Here is a 27,628-nt window from a genome sequence, read left to right as displayed (position 1 = left end):
AAGAAACTAACAACTCTCTTGACGCTCTTAAGTCAAGTGCTTCAGGAAGCAATTTGGACTACGTACTTGCCCTATAATCTGCAGCAGAATTATGATGATATTTTACAACTTTGTTGGTTAAATGGGTAGACTTGGACAAATCGATTTGCTTGTAATATCTCATGACAGGTTATCGTATCTTTTAAAACTTGTAAAGGTAGCAGGTAAATTAGCGGATGGTTATTTCAAGATAATATTTGTCCAGGAGGTTTTGTGTGCGAGGGGCTTGGACTTCCAGCAGGCATGCGTGAGCGTGTTTGATAGGAGTGAATGGAGACAAATGGTTTTTAATACTTGACGTGCTGTTGGAGTGTGAGCAAAGTAACATTTATGAAGGGGTTCAGGGAAACCGGCAGGCCGGACTTGAGTCCTGGAGATGGGAAGTACAGTGCCTGCACTCTGAAGGACGGGTGTTAATGTTGCAGTTTAAAAACTGTAGTGTAAAGCACCCTTCTGGCAAGACAGTGATGGAGTGAATGATGGTGAAAGTTTTTCTTTTTTGGGCCACCCTGCCTTGGTGGGAATCGGCCAGTGTGATAATAATAATAAAAAAAAATTGTCCAGTGTCATTTTTTTTAAAGAATCGTGTCAAATGTCTAGAATATTTAATAACCCTAGACGGCTTTATGACACACGAGTCCAAACTGTCTGTTGTTCAATATTTCCTTGACCTACATCTGAAGAATCATTGGTAATTTTTCCACCATCATTGCTCCATTAACTCATTTTTTTGGATCAAGAAAGAACATCTGCGTTACTCAAAAGTAAGTTAATTTTAGCCTCTGTTCTTAAATTCTCTGATGTCACGACACAGTTTACAGTAACCACTGACGTCAGTATGGTTGACTCTTGTGTTGTTTTGCCGCAAGAGTCTAATGAGAAGCAACAGCTAGTGGTTTATGCAGGAAGAGTTCTTACAGAAGCTACGAATATTTACACAGCTGCTGAATTTGAGATTTCACTATCGCTTGAGATTTAGGTCATTTACTCTACACAAAACAGTGATGAATCAGAAACTTGAGCAACAGTTAAGAACATTTACTGTAGATACATTTTCCCAACAAGTGAGTTTATCAATATAGTCAAGTCCATCAAGACTGTCCTCATCGTCTCAAGGTTGAAGGTCTCATTACCATAAACTCTTTTATACTTCTTCAACCTTTTCCCTCTTTGCTGATTTAATATACCAAATGAATGTTGAAAATTTTCTACACTAAAGATGCTCAACTGTTGCACTATGTCTTATTCATTTATCAGTCGATTTTCTAGAAAAAAAATCAATATTTTGGGTAACGGACCAAATGCCTTTTCACTTACATAATGTTTTTGTTTGCAGTATCAACACGTTTATCATCACACACTCTTTCATCTCCCTATAATCCCGTTTGGGAGGGGAACTTTTACCTCTGCGCTCCGCCTTCATCTATGGTCCCCCACGATGGCCTCAAATCGTGTGAAGATCAAACCCAACAGTGGGACAGTAAAAGTCTCAACCAAACTAGCACTTGCGACTGCCATTAAGAGTAGCTTGTAGGTCAAGTTTAAGTCGTCTGCAACGACAATATCGAGACTGAAAAACTGATCACTACTACTGTAAAGTCTTACTGAACGGGGATTCCAAGGCATGTCTTCTCCAGCCCTGAGGACCAAAAGGACTGTATTCCTCAAACGGCTTGACATGCTGATTATTACTCAACCCATCGAGGAATTCAGGACTTCAATAGAAGTTCAGAATTCCTGGGCTATTGTGGAACACATCATCAAAATTTTTAATGCTTCTTCATTGTTGAAGATCAGTACTCAGTGGTCAGTCGTCACGTGAGGTCACAGACCCTGAGCTGCCTTGGGGATTAGTGTGGACGGTTACAAAGCATGGCTTGCTTCTGCAGTGTTTTAAAAATTGAGGTTGGAGAGTTGAAGGAGGAGGTCTTGCTTCTCCAGGAGGAGATTAGGAGGCTGAAGGTCCACCTCAATGGGTCTGGGAGAGAGTGTGAGGTGGCTGGAGTTGTGGGGAATGAGGCTTCTAGCAGCGAGGTGCAGTCTGTCTCTCGCTGTGAGGAGGCTGTAGTTGGGGAGGCAGCAACGGCTACCAGCAGTGAGGTGCAGCCCAGCACCTGCTACAAGTGGCGAGTAGTTCACAGTAATGGAAGGCGCATCAGAGTAAGGAAAGTTAAGAGTGAAGATCTGAAGGTAGGAAATCGCTTCTCTGTTCTTCAGGATGAATGTACTTCAGTGGCCAGTGAAGGTAAGGGTACTACTGCCCCTGCTAATGGAGGTAAGCGCATTCTTGTGGTTGGTGACTCTCAGGTAAGATACATTGACCGTGCTTTTTGTAATAGGAATAAGAAGATGAGAGATAGAGTGTGCTTCCCTGGAGCTGGTGTTGGGGACATTGTCAACAGGCTGGATAATATCATGTCAGGTAATGGGAGCAAGCCCATTATCTGTCTCAGTGCTGGTGGAAATGATATTGGGAAGGGTAGGAGAGAAGAGCTGCTAGATAAGTACAGGTCAGCTATAGATTTCATTAAGTCTAAGGGAGGGATCCCAATCATATGTAGCATCTTGCCTAGAAGGGGAGTAGGAAATGAATGGTTGTCTAGGGCAATTGGTGTAAATTGCTGGCTAGACAGATACTGCAAGGAACTTGCAATCCCATTCATTGACAACTGGAACAACTTTTATGGCAAACATGATATGTATGCAAGGGATGGGGTACATCTCTCTGGGGCTGGGGTGGTAGCACTTGCAGACTCGATTGAGAAGGCCATTGGTGAAATGCCTATGATTTTAAACTGATGGAAGATAGAGGTATGGGTGTGTGTGGGAAACAAGCAGGTTGCAACACTTGGGTTGGAAACAGTAAATGTATAAAAGGCATTCAGCATGAAGTTATAAATAAAGACAATAGATCAGGTCAGCAAACAAAGGGGGACAGCAGAGGGCAGCAAGGGACTAGCTCCCTTAAGGTTTACTATACTAATAGCAGGAGTGTAAGAAATAAGATAGATGAGCTAAGATTAATTGCAAGTGCAGGAGACATAGATATTATTGCTATAACAGAGACCTGGCTCAATCTGAAAGATAGAGAGATGCCCTCTGAATGTCACATACAAGGCTATAAATTATTCCACACTGACAGGGTCAACAGGAAAGGTGGTGGAGTAGCGATGTATGTCCGAGACAATTTAAATTGTTGTGTTAGACAAGATATTAAATTAGAAGCGTCAGCCACTGAATCTGTTTGGTTACAGCTTCTCGAGGGCCGAGAAAAACTAATTTTGGGTGTGATTTACAGGGCCCCAAATCTTGATAGGGAGTGCAGTAAACTTCTATGGGACGAAATTCGTAAGGCATCTACATACGAAAATGTTGTGCTAATGGGAGATTTCAACTATAGACAGATTGACTGGAGCAATTTGACAGGAAATTTAGAGTCAGGTGACTTTCTTGATACGATCCAGGATTGTTTTTTAAAACAGTTTGTGACAGAGCCAACTAGGGGAAATAACCTCCTTGACTTGGTTCTTGCCAGTAGGGAAACACTAATTAATAATCTTGAGGTTAATGATGAGCTTGGGGAAAGTGATCACAAATCACTCAGTTTTAATATATCATGGAATTCCCCTAATAATGGCAATCAAGTCTCCGTCCCTGACTTTCGCTTGGCTGATTTCATAGGACTGAAAAATTACTTAGGTGGGCTGAACTGGAATGACCTGACTAAGGGTCAGGTAGGTGGTGATGGTTGCCGATATGATGCTTTCCAGGGCATAGTTCTAGCTGCTCAGTCAAATTATGTTCCAAATAGGGAAATCAGATCAAACAAAAATGATCCTAAATGGATGAACAATAGATTAAAATATCTGATTGGTCAAAAGAGAGGCATATATAGGCAAATCAAAAGAGGAGAGGGGCAATTGAGAAATCGATATATTCAGTTAAAGAGAGAAATAAAAAAGGGAATTAGAAAAGCAAAAAGAGATTATGAGGTTAAAGTTGCAAGAGAATCGAAGACTAACCCAAAAGGATTCTTTCAGGTATACAGAAGTAAGATCAGGGACAAGATAGGCCCACTCAAAAGTTCCTCGGGTCAGCTCACTGACAGTGATAAGGAAATGTGTAGAATTTTTAACACATACTTCCTCTCAGTTTTTACACAGGAGGATACCAGCGATATTCCAGTAATGATAAATTATGTAGAACAGGACGATAATAAACTGTGTACTATTAGGGTCACAAGTGACATGGTCCTTAGGCAAATAGATAAATTAAAACCTAACAAATCCCCAGGCCCTGATGAACTGTATGCAAGGGTTCTAAAGGAATGTAAAGAGGAGCTTAGCACACCTTTGGCTAATCTTTTCAACATATCACTACAAACTGGCATGGTGCCAGATAAGTGGAAAATGGCAAATGTGATACCTATTTTCAAAACAGGTGACAGGTCCTTAGCTTCGAACTATAGACCAATAAGCCTAACCTCCATAGTGGGAAAATTTATGGAATCAATAATTGCCGAGGCAGTTCGTAGCCACCTTGAAAAGCATAAATTAATCAACGAATCTCAGCATGGTTTTACAAAGGGGCGTTCCTGCCTTACGAATTTATTAACTTTTTTCACTAAGGTATTTGAGGAGGTAGATCATGGTAATGAATATGATATTGTGTATATGGACTTCAGTAAGGCTTTTGACAGGGTCCCACATCAGAGACTATTGAGGAAAATTAAAGCACATGGAATAGGAGGAGAAATTTTTTCCTGGATAGAGGCATGGTTGACAAATAGGCAGCAGAGAGTTTGCATAAATGGGGAGAAATCAGAGTGGGGAAGTGTCACGAGCGGTGTTCCACAGGGGTCAGTGTTGGGCCCCCTGCTGTTCACAATCTACATAAACGACATAGATGAGGGCATAAAGAGCGACATCGGCAAGTTTGCCGATGACACCAAAATAGGCCGTCGAATTCATTCTGACGAGGACATTCGAGCACTCCAGGAAGATTTGAATAGACTGATGCAGTGGTCGGAGAAGTGGCAGATGCAGTTTAATATAGACAAATGCAAAGTTCTAAATGTTGGACAGGACAATAACCATGCCACATATAAACTAAATAATGTAGATCTTAATATTACGGATTGTGAAAAAGATTTAGGAGTTCTGGTTAGCAGTAATCTGAAACCAAGACAACAGTGCATAAGTGTTCGCAATAAAGCTAATAGAATCCTTGGCTTCATATCAAGAAGCATAAATAATAGGAGTCCTCAGGTTGTTCTTCAACTCTATACATCCTTGGTTAGGCCTCATTTAGATTATGCTGCACAGTTTTGGTCACCTTATTACAGAATGGATATAAATTCTCTGGAAAATGTACAAAGGAGGATGACAAAGTTGATCCCATGTATCAGAAACCTTCCCTATGAGGATAGACTAAGGGCCCTGAATCTGCACTCTCTAGAAAGACGTAGAATTAGGGGGGATATGATTGAGGTGTATAAATGGAAGACAGGAATAAATAAAGGGGATGTAAATAGTGTGCTGAAAATATCTAGCCTAGACAGGACTCGCAGCAATGGTTTTAAGTTGGAAAAATTCAGATTCAGGAAGGATATAGGAAAGTACTGGTTTGGTAATAGAGTTGTGGATGAGTGGAACAAACTCCCAAGTACCGTTATAGAGGCCAGAACGTTGTGTAGCTTTAAAAATAGGTTGGATAAATACATGAGTGGATGTGGGTGGGTGTGAGTTAGACCTGATAGCTTGTGCTACCAGGTCGGTTGCCGTGTTCCTCCCTTAAGTCAATGTGACCTGACCTGACTAGGTTGGGTGCATTGGCTTAAGCCGGTAGGAGACTTGGACCTGCCTCGCATGGGCCAGTAAGCCTTCTGCAGTGTTCCTTCGTTCTTATGTTCTTATGTTCTTATTACTGATGTGAACATGGCTACCCAAGCGTTTCCTGTCGGTGTGGACATCTACTGCTACATCAAGGCAAGCTACATCGAAGCCGAATGATATCAACATATCACGCAATGCTGGAACTGCTACTCTGACCTGCACACTACCAAGGACTGCACTATCAAAGACAAAAAAATTCTTCTCCTCCTGTGGATGTGAAGAACACGACTTCAAGTCCTGCTCCACTACAGTTCCACCTAAATGCCTGAATTGCAAGAGCGGCCACCACGCTGCCAGGTGCCCTGCGAGACGAGAAATCCTCAAGAAAAATCAAGTAGACCAAAAGAATATATCCATTAAGTCTCCAACATTCGCTGCCATCAAAAAAATTAAAGCAGATGCCGCCAAGATCCTCAGTGCCACTCTGCCCCCGCCCTCCACCAACAACATACTCCCTGAACATCAAAATGGTATACAATACCGACAGGTTGTTAGGTAAGACACATATGCAACAGTTAGACAACTTTATTCCGAAACGTTTCGCCTACACAGTAGGCTTCTTCAGTCGAATACAGAAAGTAGGCAGGAACAGTAGAGATGTGAAGACGATGTAATCAGTCCATCACCCTTGAAGTCGTAGAATTTGAGGTTGTCAGTCCCTCGGCCTGCCTACTTTCTGTATTCGACTGAAGAAGCCTACTGTGTAGGCGAAACGTTTCGGAATAAAGTTGTCTAACTGTTGCATATGTGTCTTACCTAACAACATACTCCCTCCACTGCCAGTAGTTGCTCCTACTAAAGTCTATTACTATATGATGTATACCCATATGCACAATATGATTTCAACAGGAACCTTCAACTGCACCATCAATGAACTCATCAGACTTAACAACATGTCAAGCTTCATCTTCCCTGATTCTCCACCACAGAGCAAACATACTTAAGGTTACGTCAGAGAACATCAACCTCGCAGCTCCTACAGATGTGATTCCACCAGAGCGCGGTACTCACTAGGAACCAACTCCAGCCAGTGACGAGATTCCCACAACTCTCACCACTGACGTGTCACCTACGACCTTCACTACCAGTGCCTCTGACCCGCCACCAACCTCACTTCAACTCTGCCAACCTGCTGAAGCAACAGGAGTATCCAAGGAAGACGTTTTCAGCAGTCCGGACTACGTAAGCTGACCAAGTGTAGAGCTCTACACAGCTGCCCAGTATGATACTGCAATGTACTGCAAAGAACTACATGCACGACTACATGACGGGACTGTCAAGTTCACTACCAACTACGAAGATCCATACACACTTCAAGAACTGCTGAAAGACACCGAAAAAAAAAACACTCAGAAAGGTCCAGATCAACTACGTCTCAAAAACGAAATTCAAATCCATCAAAAATAGCTTCCTTTCTTACAAGCCATAACTTCGTCGACCATTCAATATGAAGTTAAGCGTCCTCAGTGCTCGGGCTGCTGCCCAAAGCTGGGCTGTGATTCCGAAGAGATCCTGTAGTGTTTGCTGGCTCTGCTGCTCGTGACATCGGCCACTATCACGAAGAGATACTCGTACCTCTAGCCGAGACACTCCCGCGACAGGGAGCCAAAACCTGTCACCATCTAGAAAAGACCCGGACCGGGACAGTACTGGCAAATCTAAGAAGAAGAACATTGCTCACTGAGGAAACAGAGAGGACCCAACGTCGAGACTCAAGCTGATCAGCTGCAATCTGGTTCCTGACTGGAGAAGACATCAACCTCCGGGCTAAATTACCCATGCTGAGTTGAAAGACTAATGAATCCAGATGGAGCCGCACGTAGCTTGTGACTCCATGGGCCTTAGTAATGACAACATTAGTCGATCCGTGAAATACAAAGCGCAACACAACAAGGTAAAGACCGCATTATCAGACAGGATACAATGAAATTTTTCTTGCCTAAGCTGACAAAAGATATCTCAGAGCAGGTGAAGAAATGCACCGTATGTGATGCTGTATCTTCATCATAATGCAATGTAAGCTGTTGTAACCAGATTATTCAGTACCTTACCATAAAGGACCTGTGGATCCCACAACTCATTTTAATGATCTGTTGACGAATTTCATTCTCTCTCTCTCTCTCTCTCTCTCTCTCTCTCTCTCTCTCTCTCTCTCTCTCTCTCTCTCTCTCTCTCTCTTTCACTCAGAGAAACGCACTGAACACTTGTGATTATCAGCGACTAATGGTTTACAAGAACACGCTCCCATCCCAGACAAAACTTCAAAATTGTTACTAATGCATTCCACGAGAGGATACTTCATCGTCACACTTGTCTTCCACGCTTCCTGTATGACACAGGTTCTGAATTCCACAACCGGTGACACAATATCACACCTCGACTTCATTAATATGCACAAGCGATAATGTTTTATATGGTTTGAGAGCAGCATCTCAGATAGCAGATTTAAACCATAAAGTTCTGTGTTTTTTGAGATAATTTTCTTCCTGATATTCAGAGTTCACTGAATATCAATAGGAGAGACACCTCACTTTTCATTGTACAGTTACGAAATTCCTCAAGGAATTTCGTTTCCTCCACAAGTTACGTATGATCCTGATGATCTACGGATGAGTAGGATGTGAAATTCCCAACTTATTGTGCAGAGAGTTGTGGAAGTCTCAAAAAACAAATGATAGCATCACTAATGTTCACAGTACCTCTGCCCCCCCCCCCCAAAAAAAAAAATTAATGAATTATTAGTATTGTAAAGTAATGTTACATAACTGTACACAAAAGTCAGGAAAGCACAAATTACTTCCTATATTATCTATACCGTGTCAATAGAAAACTTATGGAAATTATTATTGCTATCAGCAATAATAAAGAGGTGTAATAAGATAATGGAAACTGTCGTTAAGGTTCAAGCAGAACATTACTAGTGGAAGGAGAAATAAATATTAATAATCAGATGACAGACGTTTATTGCAATCCTGAGCTTTATTCTGACATGATATTACTGGCTATCCTACACCAGACTCTTAACATTCTGCTCCAGCTTCACAATACACGTGTGTGACGTAAATCTTACTCCAGAGTATTCTGAGAATGCAAAGAGCATCTTCACCTAACTGGGCAGTGACGTTCACATATTTTACAAAGTTAGACGTAGAATTAACAGTGATAACACCCTCAGTATATATCACACAATCTAGTGGTCTAAGGCGTCATGCGTCTTCGCTCACCATGAGATAAGATAAAATTTCGTTCGGACTTTTAACCCCGGAGGGTTAGCCACCCAGGATAACCCAAGACAGTCAGTGCGTCATCGAGGACTGTCTAACTTATTTCCATTGGGGTCCTTAATCTTGTCCCCCAGGATGCGACCCACACCAGTCGACTAACACCCAGGTACCTATTTGCTGCTAGGTGAACAGGACAACAGGTGTAAGGAAACGTGTCGAAATGTTTCCACCCGCCGGGAATCGAACCCGGGCCCTCCGTGTGTGAAGCGGGAGCTTTAGCCACCAGGCCACCGGGCCACCTCCAGGCCACCGGGCCACAGATGGGCCAAAGGAGCATGGGTTCGGCTCTTGGCTAGTGCAGTGTTGTTATTGATCAATATCACTCGTTCCGTGGGTACAATAATATAATATAATACATATATATATATATATATATATATATATATATATATATATATATATATATATATATATATATATATATATATATATATATATATATATATATATACATGTGTGTACTCACCTATTTGTACTCACCTATTTGTGGTTGCAGGGGTCGAGTCCTAGCTCCTGGCCCCGCCTCTTCACCGGTTGCTACTAGGCCCTCTCTCTCCCCGCTCCATGAGCTTTATCAAACCTCGTCTTAAAACTGTGTATGGTTCCTGCCTCCACTACGTCATTTTCTAGGCTATTCCACTGCCTTACAACTCTATGACTGAAGAAATACTTCCTACTATCTCTCTGACTCATTTGTGTCTTCAACTTCCAATTGTGGCCTCTTGTTTCTGTGTCCCCTCCCTGGAACATCCTGTCCTTGTCCACCTTGTCTATTCCACGCAGTATTTTATATGTCGTTATCATGTCTCCCCTGACCCTCCTGTCCTCCAGTGTCCTCAGGCCGATTTCCCTTAATCTTTCTTCATAGGACATTCCCCTTAGCTCTGGAACTAACCTTGTCGCAAACCTTTGTACTTTCTCTAGTTTCTTGACGTGCTTTATCAAGTGGGGGTTCCAAACAGGTGCTGCATACTCCAGTATGGGCCTGACATACACGGTGTACAGTGTCTTGAATGATTCCTTACTAAGGTATCGGAATGCTGTTCTCAGGTTTGCCAGGCGCCAATATGCTGCAGCAGTTATCTGATTGATGTGTGCTTCCGGAGACATGCTCGGTGTTATACTCACCCCAAGATCTTTCTCCTTGAGTGAGGTTTGCAGTCTTTGGCCACCTAGCCTATACTCTGTCTGTGGTCTTCTGTGCCCTTCCCCTATCTTCATGACTTTGCATTTGGCAGGATTAAATTCGAGAAGCCATTTGCTGGACCAGGTGTCCAGTCTGTCCAGGTCTCTTTGAAGTCCTGCCTTGTCCTCATCAGATTTAATTCTCCTCATTAACTTCACATCATCTGCAAACAGGGACACTTCTGAGTCTAACCCTTCCGTCATGTCGTTCACATATACCAAAAATAGCAGTGGTCCTAGGACCGACCCCTGTGGGACCCCGCTCGTCACAGGTGCCCACTGTGATACATCATTACGTACCATGACTCGTTGTTGCCTCCCTGTCAGGTATTCTCTGATCCATTGCAGTGCCCTTCCTGTTATATGCTCCTGATGCTCTAGCTTCTGCACTAATCTCTTGTGAGGAACTGTGTCAAAGGCCTTCTTGCAGTCCAAGAAGATGCAATCAACCCACCCCTCTCTCTCTTGTCTTACTTCTGTTATTTTATCATAAAACTCCAGAAGGTTTGTGACACAGGATTTGCCTTCCGTGAATCCGTGCTGGTTGGCATTTATACTCCTGTTCCGTTCCAGGTGCTCCACCACTCTCCTCCTGATAATCTTCTCCATAATTTTGCATACTATACACGTCAATGACACAGGTCTATAGTTTAGTGCCTCTTTTCTGTCTCCTTTTTTAAAAATGGGAACTACATTTGCCGTCTTCCATACCTCAGGTAGTTGCCCAGTTTCCAGGGATGTGTTGAAGATTGTGGTAAGTGGCACGCACAACATATGTGCTCCCTCTCTAAGGACCCACGGGGAGATGTTGTCCTGTCCCATTGCCTTTGAGGTATCGATGTCCCTTAGCAGTTTCTTCACCTCCTCCTCATCTGTATGTATGTCGTCCAACACTTGTTGGTGTATTCCTTGCTGGTGTTCCCATCTGGTCTGTCCCCCCAGAGTCCTTCCTGTCTCTACTGTAAATACTTCCTTAAATCTCGTGTTGAGCTCCTCACATACCTCTTGATCGTTTCTTGTGAGTTCTCCACCTTCTTTCCTCAGCCTTATCACCTGGTCCTTGACTGTTGTCTTCCTCCTAATGTGGCTATACAGCAGTTTCGGGTCAGATTTGACTTTCGATGCTATGTCGTTTTCATACTGTCGCTGGGCCTCCCTCCTTATCTGTGCATACTCGTTTCTGGCTCTTCTACTAATCTCCTTGTTTTCCTGGGTCCTATGCCTCCTGTAACTTTTCCATTCTCTGTTGCACTTAGTTTTTGCCTCCCTACACCTTCGGGTAAACCAAGGACTCGTTTTGGTCTTCCTATTATTTCTGTTTCCCTTGGGAACAAAACTTTCCTCTGCCTCCTTGCACTTTGTTGCCACATATTCCATCATCTCGTTTACTGATTTACCTACCATTTCTCTGTCCCACTGAACCTCCTGCAGGAAGTTTCTCATACCTGTGTAGTCCCCCCTTTTATAGTTTGGCCTGTCCCCTTCAGTTCCTGTTACCTTCTCCACTTGTAACTCTACTATATAGTCAAAACTCAGAACCACATGATCGCTAGCTCCAAGGGGCCTCTCGTAAGTGATGTCCTCAATGTCTGAACTGCTCAGGGTGAACACAAGATCCAGTCTTGCTGGCTCATACTCCCCTCTCTCTCTGGTTGTGTCCCTGACATGTTGATGCATGAGGTTTTCAAGTACCACATCCATCATCTTGGCTCTCCATGTTTCGGGACCCCCATGTGGCTCCAGGTTTTCCCAGTCGATCTCCCTGTGGTTGAAATCGCCCATTACCAGTAACTTTGCTCTGCTCGAGTGAGCTCTTCTTGCCACCTCAGCCAGTGTGTTCACCATCACCCTGTTGTTTTCTTCGTACTCCTCTCTTGGCCTCCTGCAGTTCTGTGGTGGGTTATACATCACTCCAATGACTACTTTATGTTCTCCGGACTGAATTGTACCTACAATGTAGTCTCTTTCTCCAATCATGTCCATGCCTTCCATTTCCTTAAATCCCCATCGGTGTTTTATGAGCAGTGCAACCCCTCCTCCCCCTCTACTCCTTCTATCTTTCCTTAGGATCTGATATACTGTTGGGAAGACTGTGTCTGTTATTGTCTCAGCGAGTTTTGTTTCTGTGACTGCTATGATGTGTGTGTGTGTGTGTGTGTGTGTGTGTGTGTGTGTGTGTGTGTGTGTGTGTGTGTGTGTGTGTGTGTGTGTGTGTGTGTGTGTGTGTGTGCGTGTGTGTGTGTGTGTGTGTGTGTGTGTGTGTGTGTGTGTGTGTGTGTGTGCGTGCGTGTGTGTGTGTGTGTGTGTGTGTGTGTGTGTGTGTGTGTGTGTGTGTGTACTCACCTAGTTGTACTCACCTAGTTGAGGTTGCAGGGGTCGAGTCCAAGCTCCTGGCCCCGCCTCTTCACTGGTCGCTACTAGGTCACTCTCCCTGAACCATGAGCTTTATCGTACCTCTGCTTAAAGCTATGTATGGATCCTGCCTCCACTACATCGCTTCCCAAACTATTCCACTTCCTGACTACTCTGTGGATGAAGAAATACTTCCTAACATCCCTTTGATTCATCTGTGTCTTCAGCTTCCAACTGTGTCCCCGTGTTGCTATGTCCAGTCTCTGGAACATCCTGTCTTTGTCCACCTTGTCAATTCCTCTCAGTATTTTGTAAGTCGTTATCATGTCCCCCCTATCTCTCCTGTCCTCCAGTGTCGTCAGGTTGATTTCCCTTAACCTCTCCTCATAGGACATACCTCTTAGCTCTGGGACTAGACTTGTTGCAAACCTTTGCACTTTCTCTAGTTTCTTTACATGCTTGGCTAGGTGTGGGTTCCAAACTGGTGCCGCATACTCCAATATGGGCCTAACGTACACGGTGTACAGGGTCCTGAACGATTCCTTATTAAGATGTCGGAATGCTGTTCTGAGGTTTGCTAGGCGCCCATATGCTGCAGCAGTTATTTGGTTGATGTGCGCTTCAGGAGATGTGCCTGGTGTTATACTCACCCCAAGATCTTTTTCCTTGAGTGATGTTTGTAGTCTCTGGCCCCCTAGACTGTACTCCGTCTGCGGTCTTCTTTGCCCTTCCCCAATCCTCATGACTGTGTGTGTGTGTGTGTGTGTGTGTGTGTGTGTGTGTGTCTTCAGTCTTGTGTGTATTCTCTTAGTCTTTACACCAGATATAATTCAACAATTCAGGCTTCCTCCAATATAAAGTACCAACCAACCCCATTCCCCTAGTTTCTTGCGGCTCTGAACAACACTTTTCCATATACATATCACTCAGGAGGTTCATTCAAACTCTTCAAATAAAAGAAAGTCTCAGTTATTGTGAAATTAAATGGTATAAAATACCGACACAATGGAAACATAAACATATGCAGTTTAATGTGATCCTTTATTGGCAACGTTTTGCCCACACAGTGGGCTTTTTCAAGTCACAAACAGATCTACCTGGGGTGGAAGGTACGTGAGTATTTATAGTCAGGTTCAGAATGTTGAGGTCAGGTGGAGAATGCTGCATCTGATGTTGTACCGAGTCTAAAATCTTGGGTAGCTTGGAAGGGAGATTGGATAAGTTGTGAGTAGACCTTCTGCAGTGTTCTATGTTCTTATGTGGGATAGCGATGAAGAAGTTTCTTGGCGAGTGGTTCAGCTATGTTATAGAAGCCATTGTTCTGGTTGAAAGTTGAAAGTCTATCGAAAACCCACCAACCAAAACGATCTTCTCCACTTCTACTCTCACCACGACACCAAAACTAAACGTGGTGTAATTTTAGGCTTCTTCCTTCGCGCACTCAGAATCTGCAGCAATGAGTTCCTTGAGGAAGAATGCACTATAATTGAACAAGTATTTTCTAAACTCCACTATCCTCGTCACTTCATCAGAGACTGCAGACGGCGGGCATTAAACATCTTCAACACACCCAGAGAAGAGATACATAGTCCTTCCCACCAACTCCATTGCCAAACATGTTTCCAACATCTTTGCCAAAACATCATTCCAAGTATCTACCTCCACAACCACGACCATCAAGGACATCACCAGTAGTAGACAGGACAAGCTTCCATCCTCTGCAGGGGTATACATAATCCCTTGTGATGAATGGTTTTGAAAAACCGACAAGTGTCTCAATCATAATCCCTTGTAATGACTGCAACAAATTATACGTGGGCGAAACATCAAGAGACCTCCAAACACGTATTTCAGAACACCAATACGCAAGCAGGACTGACGATACAAGGAATGCCTGTGTACAACATCGCAATTCACACAACCATTTAATTAACTACAGAAACTCAAGACTAATCGCCACAGAAGACAACACTCAATACCGAAGAATCCTGGAATCATCGCTTATCTCTATAACCAACAATTTCAACCAGAACAATGGCTTCTATAACATAGCTGAACCACTCGCCAAGAAACTTCTTCATCGCTATCCCACATAAGAACATAGAACACTGCAGAAGGTCTGCTCACAACTTATCCAATCTCCCTTCCAAGCTACCCAAGATTTTAGACTCTATAACCCCACTCGGTACATCATCAGATGCAGCATTCTCCACCTGACCTCAACATTCTGAACCTGACTATAAATACTCACGTACCTTCCACCCCAGGTAGATCTGTTTGTGACTTGGAAAAGCCCACAGTGTGGGCGAAACGTTGTCAATAAAGGATCAAATTAAACTGCATATGTGCTTATGCTTCCTCTCAGTTATTGTACAAATATCTATTTCCCTCAAATGCAATAATCCATCTAGTTTCTACTCCTTCAATATTTTTCATAATAAATATTGAAAAAAAAATTCTCTCTTTTTCTTGTTCATCCCCGTCCCTCTCCTATATTATATCCGCTACTTACAATATCTCCCAGTGTCCCACAATTGCTGGAACTAATGTTAGCCAATAATCCCATCCCATTCTGCAGACTGCTGCCATCCCAAAAATTCATCTTGTCATTTCAGCCATAGAAGTGGTCCAGCTGTCAGCTAATTGTACTGAAAGATTTTTACATTGTGTATTCAGTCAGAGATAACGACTCATTCCCTATTCCCCTCCATGGTAAAATACCGCATATCACAGGTAGGGACATAGTCAGCCAACATGGGGCCCAGGATAAGGCACACTGTAGTGGCTAACGCCTCCCTCCCCCTCCCTTCCTCTTCCTTCCCCCTTCCTTCCCCGTTCCTTCCCCCTTCCTTTCCCCTTCCTTTTCCCATCTAATGAAAATGCAGAAAGTGAGTCAATTATATGATGTGAGCAGCGTCGTTAAATCATTAAAAAGTCACAATTTTGGTGGGATATTACAACAAACTTAAGAGTTGCTGATCACATAAGCTAAATTATAACATTTTAAATCCAGAGATGTATAGTACATCGTAAATGACAAATAATCCATAAAGAGTGTATTTAACCGTGTCGCAAAAATATACATAGACACGCACATGCACATGTGTGGCATATATATATATATATATATATATATATATATATATATATATATATATATATATATATATATATATATATATATATATATATATATATATATATATATATATATATATATATATATATATATATATATATATATATATATATATATATATATATATATACATACATACATCTGGGTTTTTCTCCTTTTTCTAAATAGCTCTTGTTCTTCTTTATTTCTTCTATTGTCCATGGGGAAGTGGAAAAGAATCTTTCCTCCGTAAGCCATGCGTGTCGTATGAGGCGACTAAAATGCCGGGAGCGATGGGCTAGTAACCCCTTCTCCTGTAAACATTTAAAAAAGAGAAGAAGAAAAACTTTATAAAACTGGGATGCTTGAATGTGCTTAGATGCAGTGCGGATGACAAGAAACAGACGATTATTGATGTTATGAATGAAAAAAGTTGGATGTCCTGGCTCTAAGCAAAACAAAACTGAAGGGGGTAGGCGAGTTTCGGTGGGGGGAAATAAATGGGACTAAATCTAGAGTATCTGAGAGAGTTAGAGCTAAGGAAGGTGTAGCAATAATGTTCAAGGATCAGTTATGGAAGGAGAAAAGAGAATATGAATATGTAAAATCGTGGATTATGTGGATTAAAGTAAAGGTTGGATGCAAAAAGTGGGTCATAATAAGCATGTATGCACCTGGAGAAGAGAGGAATGTAGAGGAGAGAGAGAGATTTTGGGAGATGTTAAGTGAATGTATGGGAACCTTTGAACCAAGTGAGAGAGTAATTGTGGTAGGGGACCTGAATGCTAAAGTAGGAGAAACTTTTAGAGAGGGTGTGGTAGGTAAGTTTGGGGTGCCAGGTGTAAATGATAATGGGAGCCCTTTGACTGAACTTTGTATAGAAAGGGGTTTAGTTATTGGTAATACATATTTTAAGAAAAAGAGGATAAATAAGTATACAAGATATGATGTAGGGCTAAATGACAGTAGTTTCTTGGATTATGTATTGGTAGATAAAAGACTGTTGAGTAGACGTCAGGATGTACATGTTTATAGAGGGGCCACAGATACATAAGATCACTTTTTAGTTGTAGCTACACTGAGAGTAAAAGGTAGATGGGATACAAGGAGAATAGAAGCATCAGGGAAGAGAGAGGTGAAGGTTTATAAACTAAAAGAGAAGGCAGTTAGGGTAAGATATAAACAACTATTGGAGGATAGATGGGCTAATGAGAGCATAGGCAATGGGGTCGAAGATGTATGGGGATAGGTTTAAAAATGTTGTGTTGGAGTGTTCAGCAGAAGTTTGTGGTTACAGGAAAGTGGGTGCGGGAGGGAAGAGGAGCAATTGGTGGAATGATGATGTAAAGAGAGTAGTAAGGGACAAAAAGTTAGAATATGAGAAGTTTTTACGAAGTAGAAGTGATGCAAGGAGGGAAGAGTATATGGAGAAAAAGAGAGAGGTTAAGAGAGTGGTAAAGCAATGTAAAAAGAGAGCAAATGAGAGAGTGGGTTAGATGTTATCAACAAATTTTGTTGAAAAAAAGAAAAAGTTTTTGAGTGAGATTAACAAGTTAAGGAAGCCTAGAGAACAAATGATTTGTCAGTTAAAAATAGGAGAGGAGAGTTATTAAATGGAGAGTTAGAGGTACTGGGAAGATGGAGGGAATATTTTGAGGAATTGTTAAATGATGAAGATAAGGAAGCTGTGATTTCGTGTATAGGGCAAGGAGGAATAACATCTTGTAGGAGTGAGGAAGAGCCAGTTGTGAGTGTGGGGGAAGTTCGTGAGGCAGTAGGTAAAATGAAAGGGGGTAAGGCAGCTGGGATTGAGGGTAAGGTACCTAGGGATTGGCAGAGAGCATGCATAGTTCCTTTGTATAAAGGCAAAGGGGACAAAAGAGAGTGAAAAAATTATAGGGGGATAAGTCTGTTGAGTATACCTTGTAAAGTATTTGGTAGAGTTATTATTGAAAAAATTAAGAGTAAGGCGGAAAATAGGATAGCAGATGAACAAGGAGGCTTTAGGAAAGGTAGGGGGTGTGTGGACCAAGTGTTTACAGTGAAACATATAAGCGAACAGTATTTAGATAAGGCTAAAGAGGTTTTTGTGGCATTTATGGATTTGGAAAAGGCATATGACAGGGTGGATAGGGGGGCAATGTGGCAGATGTTGCAGGTGTATGGTGTAGGAGGTAGGTTACTGAAAGCAGTGAAGAGTTTTTACGAGGATAGTTAGGCTCAAGTTAGAATATGTAGGAAAGAGGGAGATTATTTCCCAGTAAAAGTAAGCCTTAGACAAGGATGTGTGATGTCACCAAGGGTGTTCAATATATTTATAGATGAGGTTGTAAGAGAAGTAAATGCGAGGGTCTTGGCAAGATGCGTGGAGTTAAAAGATAAAGAATCACACATAAAGTGGGAGTTGTCACAGTTGCTCTTTGCTGATGACACTGTGCTCTTGGGAGATTCTGAAGAGAAGTTGTTGAGGTTGGTGGATGAATTTGGTAGGGTACGTAAAAGAAGAGATTTAAAAGTGAATACAGGAAAGATTAAGGTTATGAGGATAACGAAAAGATTAGGTGATGAAAGATTGGATATCAGATTGGAGGGAGAGAGTATGGAGGAAGTGAATGTATTCAGATATTTGGGAGTGGACGTGTCAGCGGATGGGTCTACGAAGGATGAGGTGAATCATAGAATTGATGAGGGGAAAAAGGGTGAGCGGTGCACTTAGTAGTCTGTGGAGGCAAAGAACTTTGTCCTTGGAAGCAAAGAGGGGAATGTATGAGAGTATAGTTTTACCAACGCTCTTATATGGGTGTGAAGCATGGGTGATGAATGTTGCAACAAGGAGAAGGCTGGAGGCAGTGGAGATGTCATGTCTGAGGGCAATGTGTGGTGTGAACATAATGCAGAGAACTCATAGTTTGGAAGTTAGGAGGAGGTGCGGGATTGCCAAAACTGTTGTCCAGAGGGTTGAGGAAGGGTTGTTGAGGGGGGTCGGACATGTAGAGAGAATGGAGCGAAACAGAATGACTTCAAGAGTGTATCAGTCTGTTGTGGAAGGAAGCCGGGGTAGGGGTCGGCCTAGGAAAGTTTGGAGGGAGGGGGTGAAGGAGGTTTTGTGTGCAAGGGGCTTGGACTTCCAGCAAGCATGCATCAGCATATTTGATAGGAGTGAATGGAGACACATGGTTTTTAATACTTGACGTGCTGTAGGAGTGTGAGCAAAGTAACATTTATGAAGGGTTTCAGGGAAACCGGCAGGCCGGATTTGAGTCCTGGAGATGGGAAGTACAGTGCCTGCACTCTGAAGGAGGGGTGTTAATGTTGCAGTTTAAAAACTGTAGTGTAAAGCACCCTTCTGGCAAGACAGTTATGGAGTGAATGGTGGTGAAAGTTTTTCTTTTTCGTGCCACCCTGCCTTGGTGGGAATCGGCCAGTGTGTTTATAAATAAATATAAAAAGACTTTTAATTCGTAATATGTAAAAAGGTCATTGAATATGACAATATTCAACAGAAGACAGAGAGTGTGTTTTCCTGGGGCTGGGATGAAGGATATTGTTAGCCGTCTGGATGACATCATGAGAGGTAATGGGAGCAATCCTATTATCTGTCTCAGTGCTGGAGGCAACGATGTTGGCAGACGTTTGAGTGAGGACCGGATTAGCAGGTATAGGTCAGCAATAGAGATAATTAGTAGGAAGGGTGGGAAACCTGTTATGTGTGGTATTTTGCCAAGGAGAGGAGTTGGAAATAAATGGTTGTCCAGGGCAATTGGTGTCAATTGCTGGCTGGACAAATACTGTAAGGAAAATGCGGTAACATTCATTGACAACTGGGACCTCTTCTATGGCAGAAAATACATGTATGCCAGGGATGGGGTTCACTTATCTAGGCTTGGGTGGGAGCACTGGCCAACGCAGTTGAGGGAGCTGTTAGGTCTTTAAACTAGAAATAGATAGTGGTATGGGATTTCGTGGAAAATCAATGTATTCTTAGTGTAGCGATAATGTGAGTTTTAAAAAACCAGTCAAAGGCAGAATGAGGAAGAGTTTTTGATGAACATAGGAAAGCCAATGGCATTAGGTGGTAAGGAGAGTAACAGGCATAGTAGAGGAACATAACCCCCAAATCATAACCCCTAAATTCTTTTTCGCAATCTGTATGGCTAAGTTCTACGTTATTTAACTGATAAGTACTAGGGTTATGGACTCTCCCGAGCTTCAGAACCTTTCATTTATCTACATTGAACTGCATCTGCCACTTTTCTGTCCAGGAATCGAGTTTGTCTAAATCCTCCTGAAGTTCTGTGACATCTACGTTTGAATCAATTATGCTACCTATCTTTGTGTCATCGGCAAATTTGCTCATCAACTACCCTATTACCAAACCAGTACTTTCCTATATCCTTTCAAAAGCTAAACTTATCTAATTTGAATCTATTATTGCGGGTTCTCTCTTGGAGAGATATCCTCAAGACCTTGTTTATATCCCCTTTGTTAATATCCATCTTGATAAATTAGACACATGTGCAACACTTGGGTATCTTTATTGAGGAAACGTTTCGGCACACAGTGGCTTCATCAGAACGGGGAAGATTAGGAGGAGTTTGAGGTAATCAGTCCCTCAGCCTTGAGTCGATGTAGTCAGTCCTATATTTTATATTCTATTTGAACATTTATTAATAAACACAACACATTTGCAGAAAATCACAAACATGAATACAATGGTATAATGTATTAAAGATCATGAATTTCCTCCAGCTCCTCCAAAGTCGGACGCGAGCCAAGTATGCAGCAAACATCGCCCACAAAACCTCCTTTACCCCCTCTCTCAAACCTTTTCGAGGACGACCCCTACCTCGCCTTCCTTTCCCTATAGATTTATGCGCTCTCCATGTCATTCTACTTTCATTCATTCTCTCGAAATGACCAAACCACCTCAACAAACCCTCTTCAGCCCTCTGATTAATACTTTTATTAACTCCACACCTTTTCCTAATTTCCACACTCCGAATTTTCTGCATAATATTTACACCACTATTACAAAAAAAGTAATTTTTAAAAGACGATGGTATTAAGATTTACTCCTTTTGTAATAAAGAGTTCGGGATACATAAATACACACATTAATATAAATTAATCTTTAATATATAAAAATCAACTATCTTTGGTCTAGAGGTATTTGAACTATGATATTTGTACATGTTACTATAATAAATTATAATTAGCATTTTACTAAAATATAATTAATAACCCTACACAGGGTACAACTCTTGACACTACTGTCACTATATATATATATCTCTATGCTAAAACAATAAATTATAAATAACATTTTTATAATAATAAATTACAATCAACTGCCTCTCACGACACGAAGTCAGTCACACGACACTGTTCAGTGTACACTACAACCAGGCCATCTTCAGTGTCCCACGACACCCTTTTCATCTCAGTGTTCCACTACGGTCCTATGCATATCTCAGTGTTCCACTCCATCGTACGTCCCTCACACCACACATTGCCCTTAGACAGGACATCTCCACTGCCTCCAACCATCTCCTCGCTGCAGCATTTACAACCCAAGCTTCACACCCATATAAGAGTGTTGGTACTACTATACTTTCATACATTCTCTTCTTTGCCTCCATAGATAACATTTTTTGTCTATACATATACCTCAATGCACCACTCACCCTTTTTCCCTCATCAATTCTATGATTAACCTCATCCTTCATAAATGCATCCACTGACACGTCAACTCCCAAGTATCTGAAAACATTCACCTCTTCCATTCTTCCCCTCTCCAATTTGATACCCATTTTTTCTTTGTCTAAATCATTTGATACCCTCATCACCTTACTCCTTTCTATGTTCACTTTCTACTTTCTACCTTTACACACTCTCCCAAACTCGTCCACTAACCTTTGCAATTTTTCTTTAGAATCTCCCATAAGCACAGTATCATCAGCAAAAAATAACAGTGTCAATTCCCATTTTGTATTTGATTCCACATAATTTAATCCCACCCATCTCCCGAACACCCTAGGATTTACTTCTTTTACAACCCCAACTATAAATTTATTAAGCAACCATGATGACATTACACATCCCAGTCTAAGACCTACTTTTACCGGGCAGTAGTCTCCCTCTCTTCTACACACCCTAACCTGAGCCTCACTAACCTCACTAAGACTCTTTACAACATTTAGTAACTTACCACCTATTCCATCTACCTGCTACAACTGCCACATTGCTCCCCTATCCACTCTATCATATGCCTTTTCTAAATCCATAAATGCAATGAAAACTTCCCTATCTTTATCTAAATACTGTTGATTTATATGCTTCAAAGTAAACACTTGATCTACACATCCCCTACCCACTCTAAAACCTCCTTGCTGATCCACAATCCTACATTCTGTCTTCTAATTCTTTCAATAATAACCCTACCGTACACTTTTCCTGGTATACTCAGTAAACTTATTCCTCTATAATTTTTACAATCTCTTTTGTCCCCCTTCCCTTTATATAAAGGTACTATACATGCTCTCTGCCAATCCCTAGGTACCTTACCCTCTTTCAAACATTTAATAAACAAAAATACCAACCACTCCAACACTATATCTCCCCCTGCTTTTAACATTTCTGTCATGATCCCGTAAGTTCCAGCTGCTTTACCCCCTTTCATTCTGCGTAATGCCTCACGCACCTCCCACACACTCACATCCTGCTCTTCTTCACTCCTAAAAGATGTTATACCTCCCTGGTCAGTGCATGAAATTACCGCCTCCCTTTCTTCATCGACATTTAAAAATTCCACAAAATATTCCCGCCATCTACCCAATACCTCCAGCTCCCCATCTACTAACTCCCCTACTCTGTTTTTAACTGACAAATCCATTTGTTCCCTAGGCTTTCTTAACTTGTTTAACTCTCTCCAAATTTTTTTCTTATTTTCATTAAACTTTCTTGACAGTGCCTCTCCCACTCTCCCACCACTCTCTTTACCTTTCTTTTATTCTCCATATACTCTCCTCTTCTTATAACACTTTTACTTTGTAAAAATCTCTCATAAGCTACCTTTTTCTCTTTTATCTCACCCTTCACTTTATCATTCCACCAATCACTCCTCTTTCCTCCTGCCCCCACCCTCCTATAACCACAAACTTCTGCCCTACATTCTAATACTGCATTTTTAAAATTATTCCAACCCTCTCCAACCCCCCCACGACTCATACTTGAACAAGCCCACCTTTCTACCAATAGTTACTTATATCTCATCCTAACTTCCTCCTCCCTTAGTTTATACACTTTCACCTCTTGCTTGTTGTTGCCATTTTCCTCTTTTCCCATCTACCTCTTACTCTAACTGTAGCTTCAACTAAATAGTGATCCGATATATCAGTTGCCCCTCTATAAACATGTGCATCCTGGAGCATCAACCTTTTAGCCACCAATACATAATCTAACAAACTACTTTCTTTACATGCTATATCATACCTTGTATATTTACTCTCTTTTTCATAAAATATGTATTTCTTATTACCAAACCTCTTTTTACACATAGCTCAATTAAAGGCTCCCCATTTTCATTTGCCCCTGGCACTCTAGATTTACCTACTACTCCCTCCACAACATTTTTACCCACTTTAGCACTGAAATCCCAACCACAAGTACTCTCACACTTGGTTCAAAACTCCCCTGCCGTTTTATATATATATATATATATATATATATATATATATATATATATATATATATATATATATATATATATATATATATATTTGTATGGTAGTAGGTTGTTAGACTGCAACCAAGTGAGAGCAACAAAAGTTGCCTTTTATTCTCATCTCGTAGGCGAAAACTGTACAACTTACAAGTGACAGTTGTAAGACATACACGATAGTGAAAAAAAAATGGCTTCTAGACATCTGGCCAACGGACACTTCGCAGACGGATATTCACCGAAGGACACTTGAAAGAACGGACATTTCACTGACCAATATTTCACCGGATGGACGTATGAACTGGCGTTCATCTTCCAACCTAATCTAACCTAATTATCCGTTCGGCCATCTTTTTCGGAGCTATGTCCTTTCGGCCGTCTGTCCGGCCACGAAAAAAATACTAATGAAACAGGTGAGAGGATTCTACACTAAGATAACAGAAGCCAAGACACTCAGGACATAGGATACAGGAATGTATCTTACCTTGTATAGGCCAAGATTATCATGACACAAGTAAGTTTAGTGTGTCTTACTTTGTAGTGACAAAGATTTTCATGACACATGTCAGAGGAGTAAGTCTTACCTTGTAATGTCCAAGATTTTCAACAACACAGGTAAGCTTAGCGGTGCGGCCCACCTGGACTGTCACGTTCTGAATAGCCACCTCGAAATACGGCGACTCTGTAAAAATGAAAGAATTTGAATATATTTTTCGTTAATTATTTAAATAATATGCAAGGCAGAATTTATTTATATTCATTATAGCTATAATAATGCATGTGTTGTTTTTATGTATTAATAGCATAAATGTATTGATAACAAAGCTGAATGGAAATTCATTACTGTATTGTTCACATATTTAGGTATTCCCGAACAACATCGACACCATGCCCAGCCCTTCTAGGGTAGGGCAGGTGCCTGAGCCCGAGCTTACAACTCACAAGACTGTCATTCCCAATAGCCCCCTTGGGGCGGGGATGGCAGACCAGAGAGGCCTAGCTTCTCCCTTCGAGAAGCTAGGCCAGGGGAGAGTTGGTCCCAAAGATGAGGAGGTACTTGTGCTTCCTCCCATGGGAGACTTAGGTCTCAGACACTCCCTAAAGAGGGAGCCAAGGCCGGGCCGCAACTTGGAAAAGGCCCGGGCCGGGAAAATACCGGCGAATCTTTAATAATAATAATAATAATAATATTCCCGAAAATAATAACAAAGTGTGTGAATAATGGGGGGGAGGTGCGTAAGGAAGTGGGTAAATTGACACAGGTTAAAGCAACTGTGATTGACGGGATCAAGACAGAAATGTTAAAAGCAGGAGATGGTTATAATTATGGAGTGGTCGGTGCAAGTGCTTTTCCGAGAAGGTTGATAGAGTCCAGAACCCTGGGAAGTTTTAAAAAGGGATTGGATATGTATATGAGTAGATCTTCTGTAGTGTTCTTCTATTCTTATATTCTTATGTGGGATAGCGATGAAAAAGTTTCTTGGTAAGGGGTTCAGTTATGTTATAGAAGCCGTTGTTCTGGTTGAAGTTGTTGGGTATACAGAAAAGTGATGATTCCAGGATTCTTCGGTTTGAGTGTTGTCTTCTCTGGCGATAAGTCTTGCGTTTCTTTAGTTGGTTAAATGGTTGTGTGAATTTCGGCGTTGAACACAGGCACTCTTTGGATCGTCAGATCTGTCTGCTTGCTGATGTTCTGAAATACGTGTTTGGAGGTTTCTGGATGTTTCGCCGAAGTATAATTTGCTGCAGTTATTACAAGGGATTGTGTATACCCCTGCAGAGGATTGAAGCTTGTCTTGTCTATCACTGGTGATGTCCTTGATGATGCTGGGTGTGGAGGTAGATACTTGGAATGAGGTATTGGTAAAGATATTGGAAACGTGTTTGGCAATGGAGTTGGTAGAGAGGACTATGTATCTCTTCTCGGCATTGTCTTCTCTGGGTGTGTTAAGATGTTTAATTCTCGTCGTCTGTAGTCTCTACTGAAGTGACGAGGATACAGAAGTTTGGAAAATACTTGTTCAATAAGAGAGCATTCTTCCTCAAGGAACTCACTGCTGCAGATTCTGAGAGCACGCAGGAAAAAGCCTATAATTACACCACGTTTAGTTTTAATGTCGTGGTGAGAGTAGAAGTGGAGTAGGTTTTCGATAGATTTTAAAACGAAGTTCATGGTCAGCTTTGCAGAGAACATCATGGAAAGGAAGATTGTTGTCGACTTCTTCTTCAAGTGTGAATTGGATTGAGGGTTCGACCTGGTTGAGCTTGTGTTGGAGAGCTTGAACGTTGAAGCGTCTGGGAGTTATGAGGAGAATGTTGTCAACATAACGGAGCCAGGTGACAGAAGAGGGAATAATAGTGGATAATCGTTCGGCTTCCAGATGTTCCATGTATAGGTTGGCCAGGACGGCACTAAGTGGCGAACCCATGGGTAGTCCGAAAGTCTGCTAAAAGAGGTGATTTTCAAAGGCAAAACACGTAAAGCCAACACATAGTTCAAGAAGATCGATGAAATCGCTGGTTGGAATAGGAAGATCAAGTGAATTGTCAATTTTCCTGTACAAGAGATCGATGGCTTGTGTAGTAGGTACTTTGATGAATAGGGAAGTTACGTCAAGGCTGGAGAGTTTCTTGTTCCTGACGCTGATGTTGCGAATGCGATTGAGAAGATCACCCGAGTGTTTGAGATGTGCTGGACTGATTGTGCCCAAGAGTTTAGAGAGGTGTTTAGCGAGAATTCCAGAGAGTTGGTGGGGAGCACTGCCTATTCCCGAGGATATGGGCCTCAACGGGATTCCTGGCTTATGAGTACATTTCTAAACTTACAAGTGAAGCGAAGAAAACACAACAGCTTAGTGACAAACTTGATGTAATAAAGAAACTAGAACGAGGCGGTGGTAGAAGTGCGTTAATGACAAAGTATAACATTGGATCTTCAACATTGTATGATTTAAACTGTCAAAACAAAAACTGTCCAAACAACATTACCTTTAATCGCCAAGGGTGCCGTTATTCTGAAAGTTTACTGTACTACCAGTACTTTGGGTCCTCCAGCCTTCATGGTACCTTTACTAAATAATCTCAGTGTCCTCATCTCTTCAAAACTAAACTAATTTATAACTAGCATTCGTTCTGTCTCCTGGCCACCTTCCATTGTCTTCCCTTATTATCTGCCTTCATGCTGGAAATATGCCATATGTCTCCATGCTATAAAATCAACATATTCGATAATCCATCCACATTTGTGTATCACACTCTGAACTTTCTTTCGATTACTATGATCTTCTTGTGCAGTCTAGAAATTCTGTTTGTAGAGCACTTGCTCGTAATATGGTTGGTGAATGTATAAGTACAGGGGGAGGAGTCATCTGTGTATCTAAAAGATGACCTTGACTGGACTTTGTCACAGAAAAATCTCTCAATCTTTTAAAAACTTTTCATCCGCTCAATGTATTCTCCTCGTATGAACCTAATAGCGCTATTTACATGCTTCACAACCTCTCCCATGCTATACTGTACATCACCTCACTTTTCTGCTGAAGGGACTTTGATTTTATTTTCCATTCCATATACAATTTCCTCTTCAGAAAATTTATAATCACATCTATGAGGTGATACCAAAACATTCCTGGACAGCCATAAAGAAATATATGGTAGGCGAAGCCTCCAGTTTAGCTACAATTTCCTCCACGTCATTAAAACGCCACCTATTGAGTTCCACTTTTATTTTTGAGAAGAGAGGGAAGGTAGCAGCGCTGGATATGGGGAGTACGGAAGGTGAGGGACGGCTGCCAAGTTGTTTTGGGCCAGAAAAAAGATGATCTTTCTGGTCTTGAGCCAGTCAATTGGGTAGAAATTTCGCTGCAGTTTGCCTCATGTTTAAATTTTCAGTCAAAATGCTTTGACACGACTTAAAAGAAATTCCCGCAGCACTTGTAATGTACCGTATACCCTGACGACGATCTTTGTGAATAGTCTTCCAATCTTTTTCATTGTTGACATCTGTTTTTGGCGTTGATAAGCGACTCATGTTCAT

At 41.6% G+C, this 27,628-nt stretch overlaps 1 protein-coding gene across 1 annotated transcript in view; it reads right to left on the bottom strand.

Moving 5' to 3' along the window:
* Positions 1 to 27,628, bottom strand: part of LOC138853994 (lachesin-like) — a 384,143-nt gene that overhangs the window by 239,777 nt on the left and 116,738 nt on the right. The window contains exon 4 of the mRNA XM_070094252.1: positions 24,177 to 24,274. Coding sequence (XP_069950353.1) covers positions 24,177 to 24,274 — 98 coding nt within the window. The remainder of the gene's footprint in view (positions 1 to 24,176; positions 24,275 to 27,628) is intronic.

Source organism: Cherax quadricarinatus, chromosome 45, assembly GCF_038502225.1.
Source record: "Cherax quadricarinatus isolate ZL_2023a chromosome 45, ASM3850222v1, whole genome shotgun sequence".
Classification (NCBI taxonomy): domain Eukaryota; kingdom Metazoa; phylum Arthropoda; class Malacostraca; order Decapoda; family Parastacidae; genus Cherax; species Cherax quadricarinatus.
Note: the sequence above shows the minus strand (reverse complement) of the source record. Positions and strands in the feature narration are given on the sequence as shown.